General features: G+C 46.8%; 3 protein-coding genes and 1 long non-coding RNA gene across 10 annotated transcripts in view; 2 read left to right on the plus strand and 2 right to left on the minus strand.

Annotated features, from left to right (window-relative positions):
* MAP4K5 (mitogen-activated protein kinase kinase kinase kinase 5) overlaps positions 1 to 7,562 on the plus strand; it is a 57,524-nt gene extending 49,962 nt beyond the window's left edge. For all 4 annotated transcript variants that reach the window (XM_086892368.1, XM_086892365.1, XM_086892369.1 and 1 more), the window contains 6 exons: positions 275 to 452; positions 1,642 to 1,710; positions 2,128 to 2,220; positions 2,779 to 2,849; positions 3,085 to 3,140; positions 4,506 to 7,562. In XM_086892368.1, coding sequence (XP_086748494.1) covers positions 275 to 452; positions 1,642 to 1,710; positions 2,128 to 2,220; positions 2,779 to 2,849; positions 3,085 to 3,140; positions 4,506 to 4,593 — 555 coding nt within the window. In that variant the 3' untranslated portion in view covers positions 4,594 to 7,562. The remainder of the gene's footprint in view (positions 1 to 274; positions 453 to 1,641; positions 1,711 to 2,127; positions 2,221 to 2,778; positions 2,850 to 3,084; positions 3,141 to 4,505) is intronic.
* On the minus strand, positions 5,751 to 8,892 carry LOC111929641 (uncharacterized). The gene is made up of 2 exons (XR_002864788.2): positions 8,487 to 8,892; positions 5,751 to 7,995 (listed from the first exon to the last, which is right to left on the minus strand). It is a non-coding gene; the product is annotated as an uncharacterized LOC111929641 (long non-coding RNA).
* A 26-nt stretch (positions 8,893 to 8,918) lies between these two features.
* On the plus strand, positions 8,919 to 20,872 carry CDKL1 (cyclin dependent kinase like 1). Of its 2 annotated transcripts, XM_086892379.1 has the most exons (9): positions 8,919 to 9,139; positions 11,529 to 11,650; positions 13,513 to 13,585; positions 15,453 to 15,543; positions 16,249 to 16,449; positions 17,948 to 18,030; positions 18,409 to 18,465; positions 18,963 to 19,118; positions 20,022 to 20,872. In XM_086892379.1, exons 1-9 carry the CDS (start codon positions 8,972 to 8,974, stop codon positions 20,127 to 20,129), a joined length of 1,059 nt encoding a protein of 352 aa, XP_086748505.1. In that variant the 5' UTR covers positions 8,919 to 8,971; the 3' UTR covers positions 20,130 to 20,872. The 2 variants fall into 2 exon arrangements, with proteins under 2 accessions (XP_086748505.1, XP_086748506.1); XM_086892380.1 differs by lacking the exons at positions 8,919 to 9,139; positions 13,513 to 13,585 and adding an exon at positions 9,163 to 10,237.
* On the minus strand, positions 12,840 to 27,149 carry DMAC2L (distal membrane arm assembly component 2 like). 3 transcript variants are annotated; one of them, XR_015287825.1, is made up of 7 exons: positions 27,059 to 27,149; positions 24,992 to 25,200; positions 23,095 to 23,266; positions 22,495 to 22,632; positions 18,873 to 18,981; positions 14,703 to 14,827; positions 12,840 to 13,022 (listed from the first exon to the last, which is right to left on the minus strand). XR_015287825.1 is itself a non-coding variant. In XM_023927233.2 (4 exons), exons 1-4 carry the CDS (start codon positions 27,145 to 27,147, stop codon positions 22,518 to 22,520), a joined length of 585 nt encoding a protein of 194 aa, XP_023783001.2. In that variant the 5' UTR covers positions 27,148 to 27,149; the 3' UTR covers positions 22,095 to 22,517. The 3 variants fall into 3 exon arrangements, 1 of the variants encoding a protein (XP_023783001.2); XR_015287824.1 differs by having other exon boundaries at positions 12,840 to 14,560; XM_023927233.2 differs by lacking the exons at positions 12,840 to 13,022; positions 14,703 to 14,827; positions 18,873 to 18,981 and having other exon boundaries at positions 22,095 to 22,632.
* Between the last annotated feature and the right edge of the window lie 151 nt (positions 27,150 to 27,300).

Consider the following 27,300-nt stretch of genomic DNA (forward strand, 5'->3'; position numbering starts at 1 on the left):
ACACCTCAGGCTGGTGCCATTTGTGGGTTGTGAACGCTTGAAAATCTGGCTGGACACATTTTGACTCAGAAAATCTTGTGACTGAAGTAATTTAAGTAATACAAAAGTCATTGAAGCGCTGGATCAAGCCCAACACTGGCAATAACAGATCCACCTCTGCCCAGCTTTAAGAGCAGTGAAAATTCTGTATATTTATACTTTGTGCATGTTGTTGCAGAGCCATTTCAAGGTAAAAGCAAATTGACAGAGGCCTGCTGATGTTTTGTTTTCCCAGCACTTTGATTTCCCCCTGCCCAGCCCTCTGAACGTGTTTGAGATGCTGGTGATCCCAGAGCAGGAGTATCCCATGGTGTGTGTGGCCATCTCCAAGGGCTCAGAGCCAAACCAGGTGGTGCAGTTTGAGACAATCAACCTGAACTCTGCGTCCTCGTGGTTCACAGAGATCGGGGCAGGTGAGGCCCTTGGTCACTCTTCCAGCTGGTTTGATGGCTGGGAATGTTGGATCTTCCTTCCTTGGAGCTGTTTGGAAACCCTTTAGGCTTGGCAGTTTCTCTGCCTGAAGCTGATCCCACATGGGGAGGGACTGGGGACAAGGGATGGAGGGACAGGACACAGGGAATGGCTCCCAGTGCCAGAGGGCAGGGATGGATGGGAGATTGGGAATTGGGAATTCCTGTCTGGGCTGGAATTGCCAGAGCAGCTGTGGCTGCCCCTGGATCCCTGGCAGTGCCCAAGGCCAGGCTGGACATTGGGGCTGGAGCAGCCTGGGACAGTGGGACGTGTCCCTGTCCATCCAGGGGGTGGGATGGGATGGGATGGGATGGGATGGGATGGGATGGGATGGGATGGGATGGGATGGGATGGGATTTAAGGTAATTTCCAATCCCCGCTATTCTGGGATTCCCTCATTCTCTGTCATGCTCACATCAGTACAAACTGTCCTTAAAAATCACCTTCAATTTTCTATATTTCCTTAAGCACCAATCAGAGCCTGCTGGTTGGGTTCTCCTGCTCTTTCCTTTCCTTTCCTCCATAAAAACTCCCAGAAATGGGTTCTTGTCCCTCCTCCAGCCCTTGGGGCAGGGTTGTTATCTTCAGCTGGCTCTTAAAAAGCAAAGATTTGGGTTATTTTTAAGACCTGGCTGATACTTTGCAGCTGCTTTTCTCCTTTGCCTTTGTTGGATGTACATTTTTACCTTTAAACACTGCTTTTTAGCAGCTGTAGGAACTAACTTCATTAGTAAAAACTAGAAAAAAAAAATCTATTAAACCAGTTTATTATCATCACAATAATCTTTCCAGATGTGGTTTTATGGGAAAAGAGTGAAGGTTTAGGAATTAAAAGTCCTTTTGTTTATTGTGGAGCCTCTCTACGGAGGAAGCTGTACTGAACCATAGCATAAAATGTGTTTTCTCCAGTAAAAGTTGTGTTTTCCTATTAAATACCTGCTTTGACCAGAGAGTTTTGTCCTTCTCCCAAAACATACTGGGCTTTTAGAGCCTTTAAAAATCAGAGTAACAAAAAGAAAATAAAAATTAAAATCAGAGTAACAAAGAACACAGTGCAAAGAGCTTGGAGGGGAGAGGGGCAGAGTCTCTTGATGTGATATAAAATATAAAATAATCTGGTTTTTTCCCCAGGCAATCAGCAGTTGGATGCCATTCACGTGACACAGCTGGAGAGAGACACTGTCCTGGTCTGCCTGGACAGTGAGTAACACAAAACTCTTGGATAATTCACTACACCTCGTGCAAAACTTGAGCTGCCAAGTTGATTTGAACTTCACCACGAGTTTTTTTGGTTTTTTTTTTACCTCCCTACATTACTAATTTGTGTTGTAATATTTCCAAAAAGATAGTTTGGATAAGTGGGATTTCATTCTGGCTTTTTTAATTCCATTTTCCCTCTTCATGTGTGCATCACTGTGTCAGTCTAAAAACCACAGCAAGTGGCACAAAGTTTCCTGTATTTATTTGGAGAGAAAGATGCTCTTGTGTTCATTTTAGGCAAATGCTGTAGATATTAAGTTTTGGTATTTCTTTGTTCCTGAAAGATTAAATTTATATTTTACATTTAAATCCTTTTCCACAGAGGGTTTTAACGCTGATTTTTCTCTTTCTCTTGAGAATTTGTGAAAATAGTGAATTTACAAGGGAAATTGAAGTCAAGCAAGAAATTGGCTTCTGAGCTGAGCTTTGATTTCTGCATCGAGTCAGTGGGTGAGTGATTTGCTGCTCTGGTGTCTCTCAGGGGTTTAGGAACTCACTGTTGAAAGCCTGACTGGTTTCTGGTTATTTCCATAGCAATGAGAACAAAATTTGGGCAGGAAAAAGTGGTTTGGTAATACATAAATCTGTGTTAGCCTTCTAAAAGTTAAGATTTTATTTGCAGTAATAGCACATCCATTTTTTTAATAGGGTAATAATATTTGAATCTAATTCTCAAGCTGCTATCTTTAGACTCGGACAGGAGTTTTTTTAAAATTTGAATTGTAGCTGTCAAACAAGAATTTCTGCTGTAATAAACTCAAAATCACAGAATTAAATCACTCAGAGCTGGCAGCTCTGTGCTGTCTCTGTCCCTGAATGGAAAACCCCCATTTTCCATCATCCATCTCTTTGGAAGTAACTGCAATAATTCAGGTGATGTGTCTTTTCCAGCAGCCCACGGTGCTTTGCTTGGCAGTGTTTATTTTTACACTTCCTGAGGGGTTCTCCAGAGGCATTGGGAAAACAAGGATCCAGGGAATGGGGTGTGATTGTGTCCCTCCTTTGCAGTGTGCCTTCAGGACAGTGTGCTGGCCTTCTGGAAACATGGCATGCAGGGCAAGAGCTTCAAGTCAGATGAAGTAAGTGATCTCCAGCTTAATTCCTCCTGTTCTTTATTTACCACTGGATCCTTTGGCTTTTCTCTCTGCTTCCCAAGTGAGAATATTCACATTCTGCAACGCTTAACATCAGTTTATCCATTTCAGTCCTGTGCTTTGCATTAAATTGCATCTGAATGTTTCTTTCCTTCCAACTCAGACCAATAAATTTCCTTTTGTTGCTGAAATGGATCTGAATATCTGCATTTTTCTGCAGGTGACCCAGGAGATATCTGATGAAACCAGGGTTTTCCGCCTGCTGGGCTCAGACAGGTAATCTCCCTGCAGAAACAGAAACCTTTTGTTTTATTTAAACCAGCTTTTCTAGTTCCCAGCTGGGCCTGGCTTCCAGCCCAGCACAGCTCTGTCTGTGGGCACCAAGTGGCAGGGACAGAGATGCTCTTGGCTTGCAGGGTGCCCAGTGCACTTCTGGAAAAGCCTTCTCCTGGTTTTGGATTGTCCTGGTGAGCTGGGAATTCTCTTGGCAGCAGGCAGTTAAAAACAAACTTGGCTGTTCTGGAAGTAGCAAAGTAGAAGTCACTCAGGTTTTAATCAGTGCTCCAAATCCACACATTCCCTGTAAGATCCAGCTGATCCCTTCCAGCTGCACAGGTGGGAAGAGGTGCAGCTGTCCCCAGGTTTGCAGCAGAAGCTGCCCCAGGTTGGACACATTCACTTGTGGATTCTCAGCCAGCCAGAGGGATAAATGTAGGAATAGACAGGGATGAGTCCAACAATCACTTCCAGTCACAGAATCCCAGGCTGGTTTGGGTTGGAAGGGACCCTAACGCTCATCTTTTTCCACCCCTGGGCAGAGCCACCTTCCTCTAGACCAGGTGGCCCAGAGCCTTTAGCACCCCCCTGCTTTGGAATCCCTGATCCTCTGCTCCCTCATCTGCATCCCTCATTTGGAACTGCCAAACCCTTTGGCTTGTGTTTTCCATCTGTGTACAAATGGAGCAGGAGCTTTTCCTGCCATTCCAGTGAGATTTGGAATCCCCTGTTCACCTTGGATCACTCTAGAACTGCTCAGGCGCAGAGTGAGGATCAGGGACAGAGGCTGTTCAGAGACTTCATTTGAAAACTCTGAGGAAAACAAAAGACAGAGACAAGTTTAATCCTAAAAACAAGAGGAAGTGGTGCAGAGAAATGCTCAGCATTTGGGAGGGAGAGGGGAGGTCAAGGCCCAGCAGTGGTCAGTGTGCCAAGACAGGGAGAGAACAATTTTGCAGAGTGGCCCACAGGAACATGATCCAGCAGGACAAAGGCAGAGATGGTGATCCCTGTGAGCCCATGAGGTGATAAATATTTAGCAGGGAGAATTGTTGAGGTTGCTGATCAGATGTAGGAGGGATAAACATTTGGGCTGCAGATCATGGGATCATGGAATTACAGATGGGGTTGGAAGGAACCTTAAAAATCATCCAATTCCAACCCTTCCACTGTATCTTGTCCTTCAGTGTTTTTATCAGAAGTGATGCTAGAAAATGAGGGAATTGGTTAAAGAATGAAACACCCAGGATATTTGGAGGAACTTTGACCTCCAATCTGTAGAAACCCCTGAGTTTCCTCTTCAGGAATTACACCAAGGGCTGGTTTTTACCCCTGACTGTGAATCCCGTTTGTGTTTGGTTGCAGAGTGGTTGTGCTGGAGAGCAGGCCCACAGAAAACCCCACAGCTCACAGCAACCTCTACATCCTGGCTGGACATGAAAACAGTTACTGAGCAGCACTCACCCAGCAAACAGCAGAGGGACCCAGGAGCGCCAGGAAACCGGGACTTGCCCTTTCTTGTCTTGGCAGTGGAATTGTGTTGGTTTTTAGGGTGGGAATCAATCCATTTTTGCAGCTGGGAACAGCTGGTTCTGTCTCTTGCCACTGTGTGGTTGGATATATCGAGTTTGCTTAATAAAAGCTGAGATAAAGAGCCCTTTACTCGTTAGTTCTAGGGAAACAGAGCCTTGAAACATGTTCTGCAGTAAAGGTGCCATAAACTGTTAAATATTCCCTTCCCTTGGATTTTCCTTTTATTCTGTAGATACAGATCTAGTGCTGGCTGTTGCCCTGTTTTATACTGAGTCTTATTCTTAATAAAACAAAGATTTGTGTAGGAAGTGAAAGTATCTGCAAAGCTTTTTGGTTTTAAATCTGCCATTGGGTATGGCTTTGTATAATAGATTATTTAATCCTTATTTATTAATCTGCTGCTAGGATGGGGTAATGTCTAACTTTTAGCAAAGGAAGGTTGCAGAGCAGCTTACTTTTTTTTTTTTACAATTGTATAAAGATTTGATTATTCTTTTTTTTTCCTTGTAGGGATGTAGTGCATTACTGAGGGGTGTGTTACCGTGTTGGGTGATCCTGTATAAAAAAAAAAAAAGCCGTTTTGTACAACAAAGTATTTTGTACTGATTTTTCTGCCTGCAGAATTGCCATAAAAGGGATTTTCTTACTTCCTAGACGTAGGGTGTGTGTACACAAAGTAGAATATTGATATCAGACTTGTTGCTCCTGGGTGGCTTTGTACAATATCCATGTGTGCGTGTGTGTGAGTGTGAAGTTGCCTGGCAGTGTGTATTTTTTATATATATATTTATACATATATATATAAAAATGTACAAAACATATATGCTTTATTTTCATAAATTAGGGATAAGCCTTGTGACATGAAGTGGAAACTGTAGCAGGTCATCATCCTTAATGAATGAAAGTATCATGTATCCGACTGCCCACGACGTGTGGTTTATTTATGCTATTCCAGAGGGGAGCCTGGAGCCACAGCTGAGCCTGAGCAGCATTCCAGCTGCTGAGCTTTGGGAATGGCTGCTGCCCCAGCTGGGAGTATAAATAAACATGATAAGAACCAGTATTCTGTATCCAAGCTTTCATCACCTGCATTTTATTTTTTTCCTTTCTCTTTCTCCATTGAAGAGTCCCATCGGTTCCTTTTGTCTTCCTCATTAATTAAAATTCTTGAGGTACCATTAAATATAGACTGACTCCAGGAGAGCATCTGGTTTTACTACCTCACATTACCCTGCTGGCTTTGATGTGAACACTCCTCGGGCAGGTGCAGTAGCAGCTCAGAAACATTGGAATTGAAGGGGTTTATTTTTTTAATTAAATGCCTGTTCAGCTCCTGAGATCTGCTGCCTAGGAAGGAGAGGCTGGAATTCCCAGGTCATTTGAGCAGAGCAGGAAAGGTGTGTGAGAGCTGGGAGTGCTTTGGTGCTGTGTTGGCTCCGTGATCCATAATTTAACACGGAGGGAATTGTCTGGGCCCACGTGATGGCTCAGGGACGGCTCCTTACTCAGGACAGCTGCAAGTTGGAAAGGTCCAGAGGGGAAAACAGCCCTGCACACATTCAGCATTTTAGCCACTGTCATTCCAAACTAATTCTTACTGACTTGACAGGCAAATCAAGTCAAACTTTTCAGTTCTGACACTGTGTCAAAGCTTAGTAATTAGTAAGTGTACGGATAAAATTCACAAATCACCCCACAGAGCATGAGAAATGTGCTTTAAGGGTGGTCAGCTGGAATTGGATCAGCAGTATTAAAAGCAGGAGGACGTGTGATTTTTGTCTTTTAATAGAGTTCTCTAGTATTGAAATTACTTCTCCACCTCAAATGGTGCCACTCCTGGTCTTTAAAACAGAAATTAAGGTGAAGTGAAGCACCAGTTGTAGATATTGTAGAGCAAACACTTTTTAATTTACCTCATTCACTACAGAAAGTAATTTCAGCTTCATCTTTGAAAACACTTAAAGGAGATCTCTAAAAGACTAGAGAAACCTGTAAATAAAATTGGAATATTTATGGGGAATAACTGGAGTAAATAACTCTTAGGTCATGACACTGTCATGCAGAAATAACGAGCTGAAAGTATTTTGTCTTTGACACAAATGGCTGGTGTTTTGCTGGATCATAAAAAATAAACTTAGGAAAATCCTCGTTGAAGCAAACCTTTTTTAGCTGTTGAAGCATTTCTAATGGCATGTTGTGAAATGCTTTCTGCTGGTTTCATAGACAGTGGCATTTTTTTGGCATGATCTGCAAGATGCTGTTTTCTAGTGTAAAACCTCACTTTTGTTCCATACCACAGAGCAGATTTGTGTGTTCCATAGTCAACCCAGCCAGCCTCGGTGACTCTGACCAGTATAATTTGTGTTTGACTGTTGAATTTAGTCTGGTATTGCCTATATCTTTGTTTTTGTGGAATTTAAACCAGGCTTGAGAAAGCATAACAGAGGGAGCTTGGGGGTGATGAAGCAAAAGCTTGCTCAGCCCCTCCTTCCTTGCTCAACATTTATCAAAATTTTAATTATTGGATGCACGACTTGAAAGCCTTAAAACAGGCTCCCAGAGCTCTTGGAAGTACAAACAGCATGGGAAGAGCAGTCTGTGGATTAATCTCTTTGGATTTCCTAACCAAGTTCCTTGCAAGTGAAAACTACAGCTGGAATTGTGCTGACATCTCTTTAAAAAAGAAAGGTACAACACATCAGGGAGCCACGGTGTCTCTGGATGGAAAGGACAAGACTGGGAGACTCTGAAATGTGTTTTTTTACCTTGTTTAGTCATTAGGTGTAACTGAGACTCATAACTGCACTCGTTCAGTTTGTGTAACCAGGCTTTGTTCCACGGGAATTTCTGTTGCAGTTCAGTCTATGCCAAATAAACTGCTTTATTTGATCCGTGGTGTGGTGACTTGCTGGGAACAATACCTTGTCAGAGGGATCTCGGGAGAATCCAGCCGCTCTCCAGGTTTTGTGGCTGCTGTGGGAAGGGCCTGGCGCCGCTCTTCTCCATCCTCCAGACTGCTGGGAGTCAGCAGCAGCTCCCAGGGGCAGCACAGGAGGGAGAAATCAGACGAGCAGGGACAAATTATTCCTGACCCAGCCCTGCTCCCAGTCACCTGGGAATACCAAGGAACCACTCAGGAGATGTTTGGCTGGAAAAGCAGAGGCTGGAGTTTTACCTGGGACCAGAGCAGGGGCTGGTGGGTTTCAAAGGGCTGCTTTGAGTAGGAAAACACTCGGCTCAGCCTCGGCAGGATCTAGAGCAGTTCACATCTTGTCCTCACACTTTGGTTGTTTCAGGTGCTGTATCCCAGATCTTCAGGGATCTGCTGAGGTAGAGGGAAAAAGAGGTTGAAAAAAATAATATATGTGCCTTTGGATAACACCAAGAACTGCCAGTTACTGGCAGTTATATTTATAAATAAATATACAGCAATATTCCTCCTCTGCAGGAGATTATCATCTATGGGGGTCAGTCTCAGAAGGTGGAATGTGAGGACTGCACATCCCTGATGAATGTGGCTTGGAAAGAAAAAGAATTAGTGGATCTGTGTTCTGAGCTGGGAAGCACCTCAGGAAAGGACTGGGGAGAGAGGAGGCAGGAGATGGAGTGAGGTGCCCACATTTATATTCAGATCTAATATTGAAAGCAATTACCCTCACAAAAGGTCACCTTGGTCGGCATGAGGAGAGGAATGAGGAGCCAGGGACCCAGGTGGGTACACCAGGAAAGAGAACAGGATGGGCAGGGATGGAAAAGCTGGACCGAAAGAAGGGTCCGGCTGCTGGCAGGAGCCCCCCATTCAGTGACAGAGACCTGAGATAATGGAGCCGTGCAGTGGGAAGATGTTCCAGGAAAACCTCCCGGTGCCAGAGGGAAGTGCGGGCGCTGCTTGAGGCTGGCAGACCCTGTGGAAGAGTCCTTGTCCTCTTCCAACCCCGCCGGAAAACGGAGTCAAACCTAGCGATCCTCTGGAAAGGCGGAGAGGGGCAAAGACAGCATGATCATGGCAGGGGGCTTGGAGCTGGATGCTCTTTAAGCTCCCTTCCAGCCCAATCCATGAGTGGTTCTGTGGCTCCATGAAGCCCGGGCGGATCGTCAGGAGCGGAGTCAGCGTGTGGCCCCGGCGGCTGCCATGGGGATCCCCCGCTCCCCCTCCCTTCTCCCTGGGGACCGATCCGGCCGTGGCGGTGTCCCCGGGGCGGTTCTTGGGGCCGTCCCCACCGGGGAGACTCCCCCGCCCGGGGCCCGCCCCGGCTCCGCGCTGAGGCGGCGGCGGAGCGCGGCGGGGCCGCCCGGCCATGGAGCGCTACGAGAAGCTGGGCAAGGTCGGGGAGGGCTCCTACGGAGTCGTCTTCAAGTGCCGCAACAAGGACACGGGTCAGATTGTGGCCATCAAGAGGTTCCTGGAGTCCGAGGAGGATCCGGTGATCCGGAAGATCGCCCTGAGGGAGATCCGTATGCTCAAGGTGGGCGGCGGCGGCGGGACGGGCCCCGCTGCCCGCGCGGGCTGTGCCCGCCATGGCGAGCCCCGGCGGGGAGCGGCGAGCCCTGAGCGAGCGGCCGGGGACGGGCGTGAGGGGACAGGGCGTGAGGGGACAGGGTGTGAGGGGACAGGGTGTGAGGACATCCATGAAGGGACATCGTGATGTCCCTTCACACAAGGTGTGAAGACAGCAGTGAAGGGACGGAGTGTCTTGAGGGGCCGGGGCGTCGTGAGGGGCCGGGGTGTGGTGAGGGGCCGGGGTGTGAGGGCGGCCATGAAGGGACAGGGCATGAGGGCATCTGTGAGGTGATGGGGGTGTCGTGAGGGAAGCAAAGAGACGGGTGTGAAGGAGCACCATGAAGTGCCCAGGTCAGTCAGTTCCTCTGGAGAAAGCCGGTGCCAGGGAATGTCCGAGCCGCTTGTCCAGGGATGGCGGTGCCGGGTGATCCTGCCCAGCCCCGGCAGGAGCAGGTGGGAGCTGAGACACAGCCATGAGCCAGGTACCTGCGACTTCTGCAGGAGCAGCATCAGCGCAGTCACGGTGTGCCCTGAACAGAGGGATTGACCCAGGCTCTGTTCCCCATGGAGTCCTGGCTAGTGTGGGCACAGCTCTGCCCCTGGTGCGTGTCACACACCCCTCTGCGTCCAGGAGATTGCCCAGAACAGCTGGAGCCAGAGTGAAACACATGGGCAAAGAGTGAGGCTAGACAGCATGAGGAGGGGGACAGCCAGGGGACACAGCTCTCCCTGCTCCACAATTGATAAATCTGCCCCAGCTTCTCCTTAAAACGCCCTTTCTGAGCCCCTGGTTGTGCAGGATCCAGCTGAGGATTGAATGCCAGGGGCTGTGCAGGGTCAGGAATTCCACATGGAAGTATTAGCAGAACCAGCACCAGAGTGAGCCTTGTCTTTGCTGATCCTTTCCTGACCTCTTTGTGAGAGCTCATCCTCACACAGAAATGGGTTACTCCTTCAGCCTCTGGCTTTATTTTCCCGAAGAAATAAAAGCAGGGGAGCGTCTGCAGGTCTATCCAGCATGCAGAAATGAGGAGAGACCCGGGAGAAAGGGACAGAGTATCGGGTAAGGTTTCCTTTCACACTCCCAGTTTCTGGGCAAGGATTCTGCAGCCAGAGGCTGTGCCTGTTGCTTCATGCATCTGCAGACTCTGTCCCATGTCTTAGGAACTTGTGTGTTCGTCTGGTCTCCATAGTTTCCTGAGGCTTTAGGAATGTGTTGTGTGGAAAAAAAATTTCCTTTTCTTTGTTACAAACTTGCTGCTGGGTGATGGCACACAGTACCCTCAGCTTGGTGTTCCAAGGAATGGGAAGTGTCCTCTTTGCACTTTTCCCGGGGTGCTCATGATTTCTACACCTGCTTTCCTAGGAAAACAATCATCTAGGAAAAAGAGTAAATATTTTTCAGTTAGATTTTGGGGAGAAGCAGCCTAGGTTTTTCTCCTATACAAAGTAAACACAGGACATGTAGCTATATTATTTCAGTAAACAATGCTAGATTTACATTAAGATTTAAGTGATATTAAACATGTGAAAAGGAAAATAATCATGGCAGAAGTCCTTTGTAATGCAGCTGGGAACTGCATCATCCTTAAGGATCCAAAGCCACAGCAGCCAGGCACAGCAGGATCTGTGCTGGAGTTACTGTTGACTTTAACAAGTGCAGACCTGCTTGACTATTCTCAGCTTTTTCTCTGCAAGTAGTAACTGTTTGTTTATTTGTTTGTTTGTTTGTTTGTTTGTTGAGGCAATTCCTGGCTTAGGTAACTCCTGTTTGTCAGAGATGGAGTGAGATTGTGTTTCATCATTAGAAAATGATGGGTCTGATAAATCATTTTTCTGCCCAGTAAACACCTTGCCGACAAAGGGATTTTTGTGGCCAGGAGCCAAGCGACATGGAGTGGGAAGAGTCGTGAAACCACAGAATCCCAGAATGGTTTGGGATTCCAAAGAGCATCCCATTCCACCCCCTGCCATGGGCAGGGACACTTTCCACTGTCCCAGGCTGCTCCAAGCCCCATCCAGCCTGGCCTCAGACACTTCCAGGGATCCAGGGGCAGCCACAGTTTCTCTGGGCAGCCTGTGCCAGGGCCTGCGCACCCTCCCAGCCAGGAATTCCCCATTCCCAATATCCAAGGATAAGGGGGAATGGCTTCCCACTGCCAGAGGGCAGGGTTAGATGGAGCACTGGGATGAGTTTGTTGCCCACCCTTTTAGGTCAGCTCCCAAAATAAGTACCCAGAGGCTGAGCTGTAGCTGAGCTGTGCTTGTAGAAAGGGTTGAGCTTAAGGAAAAGTCTGTCCCCCACAGCTTTACCCTGTGCAGCTGCTGACCACCCCTTCCCCTGTGTGTTGCAGCAACTCAAGCACCCCAACCTGGTGAACCTGCTGGAGGTGTTCAGGAGGAAGCGGCGGCTGCACCTGGTGCTGGAATACTGCGAGCACACGGTGCTGCACGAGCTGGACAAGCACCCCCGCGGGTGAGTGAGCCCTGTGCCCTGGCAGCTCCCAGCACAGCGTTGCTGCCCTGTGGCTTTTCAGAGGAATTCCATTAATTCCAGGAGAGGTTTCTGAGCGCAGTGCCCAGGACTGTCTCTGTTGCTGTGGTGTGGCACAAGAGCGGCGCAGGAGCCGTGTTCCCTCCCGCACGGCCCCGCTCACCACGGAGACGGGAGCGCCGAGCCGAGAATTTGGGAGAGCTCTGGCTGGAGGGGGAGCAGCGAATCCAGGGCTTGGGAGCAGCTTGTGTCCTGCTGCTTCCTTTGCTCCCATCACTGTGAGCACTGGGGCAGGGGCACCCAAATACAGAACCAGGGACTTGTAGGATCATTTAGGTTGGAAAAGCCTTCTGAGAGCATCAAGTCCAACTGTTAATGCAGCCCTGCTGTGTTCACCACTAAACCGTGCCCCAAGTGCCACATATACACTTTTGAGCACTTTCAGCCCTCCAGAGTGAGGAGTAATTCCTAAGAGCTGTGCCTGCCCCTCTTCTGCAAAACTTCTCTTCCAATAGGTGCTCGCACCAAGTGTGAGCTCCACACAGGGTTTGTTCTGTCCACACCTTGTAAACGCCACTCCCGCTGTCCCCAATTATCCACGGTGCCTTGGTGCTGTGGAAATGCTAAGCAACACTCCATAAATCATTGCACAGGCCTGGGGCTGTGAATTGCCTGCAGGAGACTGATGGGGGGGTTGAGCAAACAAGAGCTTGTTATTTACTCCCTCCCTCCCTGGTGAGGAGCACCAGGAGAACGGAGCAGGCTGATCACTGGTGGCTTTGTGAGCTGCCAGCAGCTGCCACCCCACTGGGAACCTGCTCACCTGGAATCTGAAGAGGGGATGAATAACTCTGTTTGAAGGAAATGCTTCCCATTTGCTGATTGTTCATCAGAACAACCCCAGTGTGAAGGAAAATGGATCAGCTAGCTGCATGCTTTGCTTTTCAGCTCTGCTAGGGCAGATGGTCAAGTCTTTTGTGGTCAGGTTAAGATGGGTGGGCACCTGTTGATTCCAGCTCATTTGACCAACTCTATCCCCTTTTCAAGCTGTCAGAACAGCACTCCCATCATTCTGGGATGTTTCTGGAAGGAATCTCACTGCGTCAGCAGAGTATCACTGACCCACTGAAACTGAAAGCCAAACTTGAAAGAAAAACTCAGGCTTGCGTTGTTTTGGTTTATTTTTGGGTAGGTTTTTTCTTTATTACGAATCAGAAGCTTTTCAGCATTAAACATGTGAAATAAAATTGTGTTTGAGTTGGAAAATGCCAAGACTGTCACTTCTGCCTTTCCTGGGGTTGTTGAAGAGCCTTCAACAGACAGCAAAGGAACTTCAAGAACTGTTGCCCAGTAACTGAAAGAAAGGAGAGGAGGCTGGGGAGTGTTTGCCAGCTGTGGGAGGGAAGGAGGGGAATCCAAACCAAAGCAGAACTTTATTACTTTTGTCTGAGCACCCTTCCCTGGCCCATTTTTCACCTCTCCTCTCTGGACAATCAGCAGCATTCCATGTAGCTATACCATGGATACTCCAGCAGTTCCAGCCCTGAGAGCTGCTGAGGCAGAAATTGCTGCTGGCATTTCAGCATTGCCAGGAATTGTAGGATGGGATCTGATACGGACTCACACACTTGGCTGTGTGATCACAGTGGCAGCCCATGCTGGCTGTGACTGGTACCAGACATAAATCCTCGTGTCTTGTTGCACTGACTGGCTTTGGAAGTGCTTCCTGACATCCCTGATGGTTTTGCTCAGAGATCCCTGTACAATGTCAGCACTCATTTTCCACAAAACAGTAAATTTATTATTAATGGCCAAAATAAAACTCTGGGGTTTTTTTCCAACAGGGTGCCAGAGTACCTGGTGAAAAGCATAACCTGGCAGACCCTGCAGGCTGTGAACTTCTGCCACAAACACAATGTGAGTCCCCTGGCCTGCACTAATGATTGCTGGAACATGGCCTCGGAGGAGAGAGGGGCTCTGTTGGCATTTTCCTGATTCCAGGAAAATGGATGCATGCTTTCCCATGATTTCATGGAATGGGGTCAGATGGAATCTCCTGTTTTCAACAGGAAACTCATCTGAAATATTGGTGTACACCCACACCAGCTGCCTTCACTGTCACACAGGCCCCTGGGCTTGGCTGTCAGGTAATGATTTGCTCTAATGACCTTAGAGAAGCTCCCAGGAGAATGGGAAAGATCCTTGTGTGATTCCGTGTACCCTGCACTACTGCTGACCTTCAGGAACCTGCCTTACCAGCTCATCAGCTGGCAAACTGCTGCTGATTTCACAGAAACTCCTTCAGTTCACTGCCATGGGGTTGAATCATGGCACCAGTGAAAAGATTTCAAAACTTAGAGACAGTAAACCCACTTTACTCCCTCCTCTGCTCTCTGGAGACATGAATTGTGTGCTTGACAGATACTTCACTGGGAACATTTTAAGAAGCAGGGAAGGAGAAGGAGCCTTTTGGAGAAGGTCTTTAGGCAAACTTAGCTCTAATTGTCTTTGGTTTTGTTCCTCTGCCAACATTTGAGATTTAAGAGTGGGGCAGGAGATGGCCCTGGAATGGGTGTTTTGTCTTTGCTGAGAGAATTATGTCCAGTTGAGCCACAGGAACTTGGCCACAGGTCTCTCCTGCTTCCAAGATTTGTTGGTTTGTGCCTTTTTTCTGTTTCCTTGCTCAGTCTGGAAGATTTAATGGAGTTTGAGAGCAGAGGGAACAATGAGATGCTGCAGCCTGACCTGCTGTAGATCACAGGTAATGTGATCACAGTTTTATGCAGCTGCCCTTTTTGGAACTCCGTGACAGTGGTTTAATAAGCAGCATTTCAGTCGTCCAGAGGTGACACAATAATTTACCAGCAGCTTGGCAAGTCCAAGGTGTTTGCTCTGAAGTGATGATGGGAGAGGGACAACATGAGTGAGATCCCAGTGAGTTGAGCAGAGCAAAAGAAATAAAGGTCTTTGTTAGTTTGATCAGCAGAAATTCTTTGCCAAGCCCAAATTCAGTTGTTGTGAAGGACAAGCTCACCTCCAAAGAATCACAGAATTGCTGATGTTGGAAGGGGCCTCTGGAGATCTTATCCAGCCCCTCCAGTCAAGATGGATCAGCTAGAACAGGCTGTTCAGAAACTTTTCCAGGCAGGATTTCAGTATCTAAAAAAAAATAAAATAAAATAAAAATAAAAAATAAAATATAAACTAAATTGGTTAGGTTTAGATGGAATTTGGAATTTCTTGAGTGTTCAGTTTGTGCCCATGGTCTGTCCTTTCACTGCACCACCGAGACCAGCCTAGCTCAGTCTCCCTTCCCATCAGGTATTTAATACACATTAAGGAATTTCACCTGGAGTCTTGATGGTCCCAGCTCCCTCATCCTCTCCTTGGGTGTCAGACACCCCAGTCCCTTAAATTTCAGTGTCCCTTCACTGGATTCACATTTTCCCTCTGCGGAGGGTCCCAAAGCTGGACACAGCTCTGGATGTGTCTCGCCTGTGCTGAGCAGAGCCCTTGCTGAGCTTTGTCAGCAAAATCATTGGGCAGGAACTTCCCAGGGGGCTCAGGGAGCCGACTCTGTGTTGTGCAGGGGATCCAGAGCTGAAGCTGGGAGCTGCACAGTGACTCTCCCCTAAGGTGGGCTATGGACAGGTCACTCAGAAATCCTTCCATCTTCCCTTTCAGCAGGAACAACTGCCTGCCACAGCACATGAGGGGATGTGGCTGAATTTATCTGAGGGACAGGTTAAATACTTCTAACCTTGCTTTTTTCTTCTTCTTCCAGTGCATCCACCGGGATGTAAAGCCAGAGAACATCCTGATAACAAAGCACTCGGTCATCAAACTCTGCGACTTTGGATTTGCTCGAATCCTGAGTGAGTGCTGACTCTTTATGTACTCCAGGTGTAGGATGAGCCATTCCAGCCCTCACTTGCCTGTCTCTGACGCACTGCAGATCATCATACAGCCTGTATGATGGCTATGTGTCTTCCCAGGGAAGCTCTGCTGAAGGCTGGGCAGGGATTCCTAAACCTTGCAGGGAGGGATGCCAAACGCCGCGGTGACATCTGTGAACACGCCGAGCTCCCTGCTGGGCCGGCTGAGCCGCTGGGGGTGCTGGCACGGGCAGATCAAGTCGGGCTTGGGCGTCTCGGAGCTGCCCAGCCCTTGTTTATGTAGTGCTGGAGACACAGCTGGAGCTCCCTGGCAGGAAGAGCCCCTCTGCCTGCCTCTGCAAACAATGGCTTCACATTTTCCGTTGTAAATAAACCCCCTAATCTGTTTTTTTTTAGCTCCTCTTCAGACAAATCACATGGGCTCTGAGAACTGGCCACTAGCTGCTGCTGGGCCCTGCTGTAGAGCTCTGCACATTTTCATTTGGAGGAAAACACGGTCTTGATTTTTACCAGATCCTGACTATTTCCAAAGTTGGGTTCTGCTGGTGGCCAGCGACTCACCCTGCTGCTGCAGCTCTGGCCTGCCCAGGAGATGCCCTAAAATGTACCAAGTGCTGCTGGCTCCTGAGCATCGCTCTAATCCCACGTTCCTTTTCTTGTGTCTCTCCCCTGACCCCGCCCCAGCCGGTCCCAGTGACTACTACACCGACTACGTGGCCACCAGGTGGTACCGCTCCCCGGAGCTGCTGGTGGGGGACACCCAGTACGGCCCGCCCGTGGACGTGTGGGCCATCGGCTGCGTGTTCGCCGAGCTGCTCTCGGGGGTGCCCCTGTGGCCCGGCAAGTCGGACGTGGACCAGCTGTACCTGATCCGCAGAACCCTGGGTGAGCGTCCCCTGCAGCACCGGAGCCTGCCCAGGAGGGAGTGGGGAGCAGCCAGGGGACATTTACCCAGCAGATCTCTCCCTTTAGAAGGTGCTGGTTTATTTGAGGGGCTCCTGTCCTTAAGAAGGAGCTGGGTTTTCCTGGCTTGATGTCCGTGTGCTCCCAGGGGAGCAGGCTGGGAATCGGGATCGTTGCCTGCAGACTGCCTGGAACCATCCCTCCGCTCTCCTCGGCAGTGCTGGCCTCGGGGAAGCTGGGTCTGGTGCAGGGCAGATTAGAGATGTGGGATGTGTTTGGTGACCACTGGACACCCCTCCTGCTCCCTTGGGGTGATTGCTGGGCTAGGGGAGCACAGAAACTTCAGCTGTCTCCACATAGACAAAAACATGAGGTGCCTGTATCAGAAAGGACCAGGAGTGTTTTACATAAAGGTTTAGAAGATCCAGGTGTTTTTCAGGGTTTGTAGCAAGGAAAGTGGTCCATGAACAGCTGGATTTGATTCATCCCAGCCTTGGAGGTCTCAAAAGTGTTGTCAGTGCCTGTTGATGGCTGTGATCCTGGGGAGTGTGAACATCACAGCTTGTCTGTTCCACATCTTTCTTGTTCATCAATGAATTTAGGACCCACTCCATATTAATTTGTTAAATAAAAGAGACATTATCCCACATAACACTTAAACTAATCCAGTCCCATTGATCTTTTCAATTTTGGTGTGTAACTTCTGATTTCTTGGGTGGCAACAAACAACTCCCCATTTCTAATTGAAATTTGTTGGAATGAACAGAGAGTTGTAATTTTAACTGAGCAGTTTCTAAAACTACAAAGGTGACTAATGGCTTTAAACAGATAAACTCCTTACCTAGAAAAATAGTTAATCACCGATTGCTTTATCCTCCAGAATTCATTAATGCCAATGTTAGGCAGTTATAATTTATTTTTAATAATAGAGTTTCAGCCAGAGGAGATTCCCATTGATTGTTGGATCCAGGTGCTGGAGTGAGGCAGTGTTCACAGAGCAAAGCTCCTTGAGTGAAGCTGTGCCATTGTGGGTTGGCATTGTATTGCCTCCTTTGCTATTGATTTGATTTTAACATTTTCCTCGCTCTGGGGTGCTCCAAGCTTCAAAAACACTGCCATGGGGAGCAGCTACAGCAAATTCAGGGGGGGCTGTGTTCCAGCTCTTTCCTGTACTGCACCCTCAGGAGCATCCAAAGAGAATTTCACCCAAAAGAAGTTAAATTTTCCTGAAGCTGGAACACCTGTGGCCCTGCCTTTCCTTCAGCACGGTCACACAGGTGTGGGATCACTGGTGGCCAAAATGGACATTAATTGTCACAAAGAACATTGCCTGAGCTCACTTGGTGATATTCCACCTCTTCAGGTGTTGTCTTGGATGGCATCAGCCTTCTTAGAGGTTACAGCCATGTTCAATGCAGGCACTATAAAATTAAGTCAATTACTCCAATTTTTTTTTTTTCTTTTTAATTTTTGGTCAAAGGGGATCTCATTCCCAGGCACCAGCAAGTCTTCAGCACCAACCAGTTCTTCAGTGGGGTAAGAATTCCAGACCCAGAGAGCATGGTAAGAGCTGCCTCCAGCTGCACTTCCCTCCCTTCTCCACTCTGCCCAGTCCTTTGCTGTGCAGCGTTTTTTCCCTATCCAAAAACTTTGCCCTCTACTTTGCCAGTGTACACCAGAATATTATTTGGAGGTGGCTGAACCTCTCATGACATTTAACTTACAGCTTGTGTAAAAGCAGTCAAAAAAGGATTAATCTCTGCTGCTTTCCCCCATTTCTGGTGGCACATCCTCAGTGCTGCCATGCCTCTGAACACATGGAGTGATGGAGGCATTTTGTGAGGAACAGGTCGTGTTCCTGTGGAAAGCTGAGTCTTGGTACCCTGATGAATGAAAAGTTTGCTAATATGAGTCCATTCACTTGGGTTTTTTTCCCTGCAGGAACCACTGGAAATGAAATTCCCCAATATTTCATACTCTGCACTGGTTCTCATGAAGGTAAGGAAGCTCCAGCTTGTGGAAGAGCCCTGCAGTGGGATAAACAAATCATCTGGTGTGAGAGTCTGGGACTGAGTTATCAGAGATTCATTGAAAAACAGACCTGGTTTGCTGCTCCTTGTGATTGCACCTGTTCCTTGAGCCATAATTCCTACTGCAATTGTGGACTCCCCATCCCTGGAAGTGTCCAAGGCCAGGTTGGATGGAACTCAGAGCAACCTGGGGTAGTGGAATGGTCCCTGCCATGGCAGGGGGTTGGAACAAGATGGTCTTTAAGGTCCCTTCCAACCCAGACAGTTCCATAATTAATTTTTGTAATTATTGTATAATTAGCTGCTCCTCCAGCTTCGTGCTGACTGTGAAAAGCTGCTCTTAGAATCTATTTAAAAACTTACTAACACACATACCTGTGGGAACACTCGCTGGCCGTGGGGAGCAGCAGGAATTGTGCAGAGCTGTGTAAGGAGTGCTCGGTGTCATTCTCCACCTTTTCTAAGGGCTGCCTTCGGATGGACCCTGCGGAGAGGCAGAGCTGTGAGCAGCTGCTGCAGCACCCCTACTTTGAGAGCTTTAGGGAGGCAGCAGAGCTGGGCAAAGAACATGAAAAGAGCCCTCGGAAGCCAGCCAGGCTGACTCGGAAGCACGTGCCAGGGGTAAGCTTTCCATAGTGTTTAATATTCCGTGCCTAAGGGGGGCTGTTCTTTTGTTGGCTCCCAGGGTGGGCTGTGCTGGCAGGTGTTGGTTTTATCCTGAGGAGAAAACAAACCCCCTGGCTAAAGAGTAACTCCGTACAAACTGGATTTTGCACTGCGGCTCCATGGGGCACTGGGGATAAACAGCACAGCCCTGCGCACGATAAGGTTCATCCAGGAATGTGCATTCCTGACAAAGAGCAGCGGGAGGCTGAACAAGCTGGACACACTCACGTGGCTGGTTTAAGTTTGAATACTCTGGTGCTTTTTAATCCTGAATTAGGAGATGGAATAAACACCACTTCTGTTCTAAGTGCTGTAGGGACATGATGATCCCATGCTCAGTTCCACACGTTACTCCACACACTGGGTGTTTCTGCAGCTGGAGCTGCCAGGCCAACCTCTCCCTGCTGCTCTGGCTTTTCCAGGTTCCACCCCAAGTCCCCAAATCCAGCCTCACAATGTAACTCATTGCACAGTTTTTTATTCCTGTGAGCTAATTCCCCATGGCAGCTCTAATGCTGAGCTGGGACCAGGCAGGGAAGTTGGAGGTGAGGGATGGAGAACTGCTACAGGGTGTTAATTCCTGCATCAGACTGATTGGCCTCTTCCATTTCTATGGAAGTAGGATGATTTATGATTTATTTACCATTTCTATGACCTGGGATATTTTTCTTTCCTAATGGAGTTCTTTAATGAGTTGTTCTAGTTGCAGTCCAGTTGTAAAACCTTAGACTCTTAGCTTGGAAAGTGGAGAATTACAGTAGGAATAGTTTTATAGCTCATATTCCATGTGAAAATTTGATTCCACGTGTGTTTTATTCCCTTTCCAAACAAACAGACATGGTGTAACCTTTCCTTCAGGTACAGCACCTGCCTCAGCTGACCTGCAGCAATGTTCTCCCAGCTTTGGACAGCAAGAAGAACTGCTGCAAGACAAGGAAATCAAAGTACCACTTCCCAAACATCTGACCAGGGGGCAGATCAAAACTCAGGTTGTTCAAAATCATCCAGGATTTATAGATGGAGGGTAAGCAGTGGAAAACTAAATTACTAAAAGTTATGGCATGTACAGAGTAGTCTCTACTCTGGGTTACTGATGGAGAGGAAGGAATGCAGAAAGAACTCAAATCTCATCTCAGTGTTCTGTGTACATTTTTAATTCCTGATTGCTTCCTGGTTCAGGATTACCTCAGCCCAGTGCTTACAGTATGAAATTTCAAACTCTGGCCTATCTGTCCCCTGCATTTCAGACTGGGCAGGAGAACTCCACCTTGCCAAATACACGAGTCCCTCCTGCTTTAGCTTGGCCCCAAGTCCCTGCTGGGAGGAGCTGTGTGGCCAAGTCCCTGCTGTGCTGCTCAAGGGGTGAAGATGTGCTGGTGAGCTCAGAGCTGGTGACTGCTCAGGCTCCGCAGGCACCACGCCCAGGAGAACAGAGCAACAACATCCCTGTTGTTCCTTTAGTCTTTCCAGAGCTGCTCCTGCAAGTTTAGTCCTTGAATTCTGCTTCTGACAAGAGTGAGGGCACTTGCTTGTAGTTGCAAAAATGATTTTATCAAAACTAATCATGAATGTAATTTATAACATTGGCCAGACACAGGCAGGAATTCTGCCCAAGTGTTTGTATTAGAATGACTGGGGTTTGTGGAATCTCAGAATGTAATATTGTGTTGATTTTGAATAAAAGAAATGTAGCTTCTTTTTCCAATGTACTGGAAGTATTTTACTATATAAAGCTTTACTACTGGGCAAGAACATCCTCTTTTTACTGACACTTACAGCAGAAATGTTTTGCCAGTACATTTTGTGTTCCACAACAGTAAAAGCCCTTTAAGTGAGACAGATGCCATGCCCTGTGTGTGCCTGTTGGCCTTATGTTTCCTTACACATGGAAAACCATCTCTGAGACAGCACTGCACATCTGACTGCTTGGAGTCGCTGCCTTCTGCCCGCCCCCACCCCCAAAACCAGGGATTTGACTGAAAATGCCGTGTTCTCCCCCAGGATGAGCCTTTCCCACTGTGCTGGCACTGCTGAGGCCCCACCTCCAATCCTGGGGGCAGTTTTGACTCACAAGAAAGGCATTGAGGGGCTGGACCGTGTCCAGAGAAGGGGACGGAGCTGGGAAGGGTCTGGAGCCCCAGGAGGGATTGAGGGAGCTGGGAAGAGGCTGAAGAATTGCTGAGGGAGCTGGGAAGGGGCTGGAGAATTGCTGAGGGAGCTGGGAAGGGGCTGGAGAATTGCTGAGGGAGCTGGGAAGGGGCTGGAGAATTGCTGAGGGAGCTGGGAAGGGGCTGGAGAATTGCTGAGGGAGCTGGGAAGGGGCTGGAGAATTGCTGAGGGAGCTGGGAAGGGGCTGGAGAATTGCTGAGGGAGCTGGGAAGGGGCTGAGCCTGGAGCAAAGGAGGCTCAGGGGGCCCCTGTGGCTCTGCACAAGTCCCTGGCAGGAGGGGACAGCCGGGGGGGTCGGGCTCTGCTGCCAGGGAACAGGGACAGGAGGAGAGGGAATGGCCTCAGGCTGGGCCAGGGGAGGTTTAGATTGGATACTGGGGAAAATTCCTTCCTGGAAAGGTTTGTCCAGCCCTGGCACAGCTGGCCAGGACAGGGCTGGACTCACCGTTCCAGGAGGGATTTAAAAGCTGTGTGGATGTGGCACTGGGGGACACAGCTCAGAGGTGGCCTTGGCAGTGCTGGGGACTCCCACGATCTCAGAGGACTTTTCCAACCTCACCAATTCTCAGTGACTTTTATTTATCAGGAGGGATGAGGATGCAACTCCAGAGCTGCACAGAACTGCTGCAGTCCATGGCAGCACACAGCAAAAACACGCTCGAGGCTTTGTCCATGAGCTGCTGCTCCTCCACAAACAGCCACAGTCCCTTTAGCAGTTCAGTGCTCCTGAGGGGTGATCGTTAAACCAGACAAAACTCAAAGTGTGAAGAACCCAAAGAAGACCCAGAACATCTTTTATTAAATCAGCACCCACCAACTGGGTGAGATTCTTCCAGGGGGAACAGCACCAACACCACACAGAGACCACACACACCCCGACATTCCCTCCACTGCCACTTGGCTTCTGTGCAATAAAATACTGAAAACTTCTGACTGAGGTATTCAGAGCTTCCTAGAGAAACAGGAAACAGCCACGTGCAGAGGCTGCTTTGTCTGTTATTGACCCACCACTGAGTTTAAGCTTAATAAAACTTAATTGCATGATTTCTTAACAGGTCACATACACCTTTGAGTGTAGTGGGAGAGCTGGGCTTACTGGAAATACAGCGGTGTCTACAACTTCATTTATGCAACATAAGATAAATCCTAGGAAATCACATACATCTCAGTTACATGCTGCTGTGTTTATTCCAAATCCAGCTCCAGCTCCAGGTTGGGCAGTGCCTGCTGAAGGACACGGAAGGTCACTTCTTTCTCTCTGATCCCAGGAAGGTCACTCAGATACAAATATTCCAGGTTCCTGTAAATATTTAAAAAGAAAATGGGCAACTACTATTGAATTGCTTACAGAGAAGTTGGAGAAATTATCCCACTGCAGTTGCTTTGAGTATTTTGAATGGTGACTGGTTCTACTGGAAGTTTCTTGCTGAAGTGGGTGCTTGGAGTTTTTAGCTGCAGTATCCAGCTGCATCCCATTCCCAAGCAGCCAGGTCTGTCCCAGACCCTGAGGCAGAGAGGGTGGTGTGGCAGGAAGCTGTGAGGTGGAGGAAGCACTAAAAGCTACAGGGCACAATCAAACCTTGCCCTGCAGAGCTGCTGCAGGAGAGGGCTCAGGAACAGAAGCCAAGCTGATCATTAATTATTGATCCCTGAGCCCAACCCAGCCCTACAGGCTCCAAACAGCAACCCCAGCCCTTGCACCCAGCACAATCCCCAGGAGCCCGGAGCAGGGGGCTGTGGAAGCACTCAGTGGCTCACGTACGTCAGCTTGTGGAGTGCAATGATGCCTTTGTCTGTGACATTCCCACAGGAAATGATCTTCAGCTGCTGCAGACTCTTCTGGAGGTTGCTGGTCTCGCTGAGCCTCTGCAGACACTCGTCCTGGATGTACATGCATTTCTCCAGTTTGATATCTGTAACGTGCTCCAGGCCATCTGCAAAGGCAAAAGTGAGGATTTGCTCCAGAATTCCAGGACCAGCCTGTGCTGGTTGGAAAGTTCTCAGTTCAATAACTGCCCCTAAAGCCACCCAGCAACACATTCCTTTATACAGTGGGGCCATAACACAATCAATCTCCAAAGTCCCTTTGTGGTACTTCAGATTTAGGAAAACCTTGGGGTTTGAATCGTTTCAGTAAGATTTCAAGAGCTTTGAAATGGGCAAGTAACAAAAAACTCACACAATTTTGGGTAATAAAACAATAACTCTGACTAAGAACGTGCTAATGCCAGAAATTCAGGGTCCCTTGCTATGAAAAAAATGAAACAGCCTGTTTCCATTTTGCTTTCTGTCATTTAAAGACCACCTGAAACACTTGTTTAATCTCTTATTTTGAAGAGAGCCTGCTTCTTGTCTTTGAAGACACCGTAAATGCCTGGAGAATGAGCAGAATTGTGACTTCAGAGACACCAAAATCATCCCTTGTGCAGAAGAAAAATAATATTTCTAGTGCTTTTTGCTATGAATTTATTGAAATTTGTGGCACTTCCTTAGTGCTATGGCCACTTCAGATAAAGCAGAAGTTCCCAATGTCTTTCCACTTTAATCACACCTCCAGCAAAACCTTAGGGACTGAAAAATATTTATAAAGGGGCAGAAAAACCACAAGTGACTTACCAGTATCTTGCTAAGGAAGGAACAAATGGCACTATTATTCATATTTTTGTGAGAAATGAGCTTTACTTTCTAGAATTTCAGAAGTTTAATTAGGGATAAAAAGGGACCCCACAGCACTGGGTGCACAGCCCTAGCTAGCTGTACACTGGTTTATTATAACTCTTTTAATATATATTTTTATTGCATTGATCAAATACATATTTATGAAGATTATATACACTTAAATATTCCTTTGAGTTCTTTTACATGTTCTGGGAATTCTTTAGCTTGGTTTGACTCTTGACTTGTGTAATGGTGTAGATTTGATTTTTGGAAGTTTTGTGGGTTATTTTCTTATAACATATATGCTATTTCTTTATAATGTGTATACTATTCTTTTATGACAAATGGGGAGTTATTGATAGTTGAAAGGTCAGTGGCAGAAGTCCTCTTCATATCTTTTTTCTCCGTTATTTGTTTTCTTTAATGTTATTTAATTACATAGGTAGTTATATAATATACATATATAGTTATATAGTTAGCTATTTTCACAAACTTGAGTTATTCTTACCATTGTTAGTTATAAAAATAAAACCATTATCTATTTCTGCAAAAATTAATGTTAAAATGCACAACACATAGTTTCTATTTTAATATTTTGCAGAAGCTTAAACTATATGTTTATTACACATGTAATGTATATATATAAAAATATATAACATATATATAAAACATATATATTAATATATAAGATATATATATGAGTTATGTAAGTTATTTATATATATATATATGTTACACATGGCTAGGGCATTGGCTACAAAAGCTGACAAATTATACTGCATCAAAAACAGTTAAAAGTGATTACAGCTATTACAATACAGATATTATAAATCTATATATTACAAATTATATCAAAATCATTGTGATTCATAATAATAATAATTCGCAGAAGTCAACAAAATAATTAAAAAGTTAGTAATAATGAAAGCTAACGAGTAGATATAAGATTTCAAGGCAAGGAAAATGAAAGCCATTAAGAAGAAGCCCCGTGTGTACATTACCCAGGTAGTCAAATCCTCTGTACATGATGCAGGAGTCGGTGGCATTGATGGCTTCGATCTTGTACTTGCCCAGGGGCCCTGTGGGTAGCCCATTGTAGTCCTGCTGCCACTTGGGCGAGCCCTGGTACCTCACCAGGGCCCCGCAGCGCAGCAGCCACTCCGAGGCCGCGCGGTCGGGACCCACGGCTCGGATGCGCTCGTGGTCCACCCTGCAGACACAGAGAGCCTGGAATCATCAATATTATCAACAATAATGCTCCTCAGCAAACACCTGCCTGGAGAGGGCTGAGCTACAACAGAAGCTGGACAGAGTGCAGAATAAAGAAGGGATTTACTGAAAGGCCCTAAAGGACACACCTTGGGCAGTACAGGAGCCTGGCCAGGGCCACACCCAAGATGGACCCAAAAACAGTCACAAAATGGATGACTGGTCATGAGGGCTGACATTTTTATAAGTTTTGGTCCATCTGCATGTCTGTGTTAATTGTCCAATTACAGCTTCAGGTTATGAAGTCCCATCCCTCTTGTTCTTTGTCTTCAGTCCACTGTTGTTTCTGCTTTTGGGCCTGAAACTTGTAACGATTGTCCTTGGTTCTAAGCTGGAAAAGGAAATGTTTTGTCTGCCTGTCCTCTGAAGAGAACTCACTGACATTTAATAGGAAGCTCAAAACTACACACCTAGGGAAAAATATGAAAGCTAAAACTTAAGGCATCATGTGCAGGGTCAGAGAAGTAAGTGTGAGTAAATGAGGTTCACTCTTTCAAATTTTTAGAAGTTTAGTAAGGGATAATAAGGGATGAAGTAAAAGTAACAGTAACTAGTAATGTAATATAATTATTACATTAATAATATGCTAATATTGTATAATAATATAATGTATTAATACATTAATTAACTGTTACATCTAGTAATAGTTAGATGCACACGGTTAACTAGAACAACTCTGTTTTTATATTGCATTGGTCAATTGCATATTCATGAAGCTTATACATATTCAAACATTCTTTCGCATTTACATGTTTTGGGAATTTTTTAGCTGAGTTCAACTCTTGACTTTGTTTTCTTAGACATTTCATGCCATGATGCAGATGTGATTTTGAGAGGCTTATATTTTATTTCTTCACAAGGCCCCCTGGCCTGTGGTTTGATATTGATAGCCAAAGGGCTGGCAGTAGATTCTTCTTTGCTCTTTCAGTGTTACTTGCCTGGTTCTTTTTAATGTTATCTTATACAGATGTTTTAGCTGTTTCTACAAGTTCTTTTAATCAATATTAGTTAATTCACTATTGCTAGTTAGCTACAAAAATAAAGTAATTCGTTATTATTTCAGAAAAACAACTACTTCTGTAAAAGTGAACGTTATAATACACAGCACACAGCATTTATTTTAATATTCTGTGAAAGCCTAAACTGTAATATATATTTATTACACTAAAATATACAATTTACACAGGGATTAGGGAATTAAGTATAAAAGGCTGACAAATTATATGATATCAGAAACAGTTAAAAAGAGATTATAAACTGTACTATATTAAAATAATTTGTAAAAGTTAATATAGAACAGTGAAAGCCAACAACTACATAGTTATTTATAACGTGAGGATGTGATTTACTGAAAATTGTTCATAGGTAATTTTTGGATTGTGCAGTGATTAGTCTGGCGTGAGGTTTTTTTATTTAAGTGGCAGATGCTTTTTGGGAAAAAAAAAATACAAATACAACTTTAACTCTTTCCTTCCATGTCTGTAAGGAAAGAAAACTGTGCCACTGATTAAGGTGAGATTTGGGGTCAAAGAAGACCAGGATTTCGGGATGGGATCCATGTGCATTCCAGGGAAGGGGCAGAGCACACACTTTCCTCTGGAAGGTCACAGCTTTGGAATGGGAAGCAGATACGGAACGACCCCTTGGCAACAACCACCATGCAATCTGGGGGGGAAAGAAGAGCGTTAATGACAGAAAACGTTTTCTGCAGCCGAGGGATTTGGTTGTTCTGCTCCGCAAACCGCGCAGAGAATTTGAGGGATCTGAAAGTTAATTATTAACCAGCGACTCACTCTTACTTGTTGAACACGGCATTCAGCCATCCCCAAAAGGCTCGACAACTGCCCGGCGGCAGCGGCGGCTTCCTCAAGAGTGTCCCCAACGCCATCCTCACCTCCTTGCAGACGGGAGAGGGGGAAAGGGAGATGTTATTTGGAGCGCCAGCAGCAGGGGGACGCCGTGCCTCCCTCAAGGCCTGACCGGGGCTGCGAGCCCGGCCGGGCCCACGGCTGCGGCGAGGGGGGGACCGTCACCGCCCCCG

The sequence above is a fragment of the Cyanistes caeruleus genome, chromosome 6, assembly GCF_971803275.1.
Source record: "Cyanistes caeruleus chromosome 6, bCyaCae1.hap1.1, whole genome shotgun sequence".
NCBI classification, from domain to species: domain Eukaryota; kingdom Metazoa; phylum Chordata; class Aves; order Passeriformes; family Paridae; genus Cyanistes; species Cyanistes caeruleus.

Excerpts from the sequence above, each read along its gene's own strand:
- CDKL1 (XM_086892379.1), top strand. The coding sequence starts at position 8,972 with ATGGAGCGCTACGAGAAGCTGGGCAAGGTCGGGGAGGGCTCCTACGGA. Across the intron at positions 11,651-13,512 it reads CTGGACAAGCACCCCCGCGG|GGTGCCAGAGTACCTGGTGA; the intron begins GTGAGTGAGCCC and ends TTTTTCCAACAG. Across the intron at positions 18,466-18,962 it reads CTGCACTGGTTCTCATGAAG|GGCTGCCTTCGGATGGACCC; the intron begins GTAAGGAAGCTC and ends ACCTTTTCTAAG.
- DMAC2L (XM_023927233.2), bottom strand. The coding sequence starts at position 27,147 with ATGGCGTTGGGGACACTCTTGAGGAAGCCGCCGCTGCCGCCGGGCAGT. Across the intron at positions 25,201-27,058 it reads CTGAATGCCGTGTTCAACAA|GGTGGACCACGAGCGCATCC; the intron begins GTAAGAGTGAGT and ends CTGTGTCTGCAG. Across the intron at positions 22,633-23,094 it reads ATTGCACTCCACAAGCTGAC|GAACCTGGAATATTTGTATC; the intron begins GTACGTGAGCCA and ends AAATATTTACAG.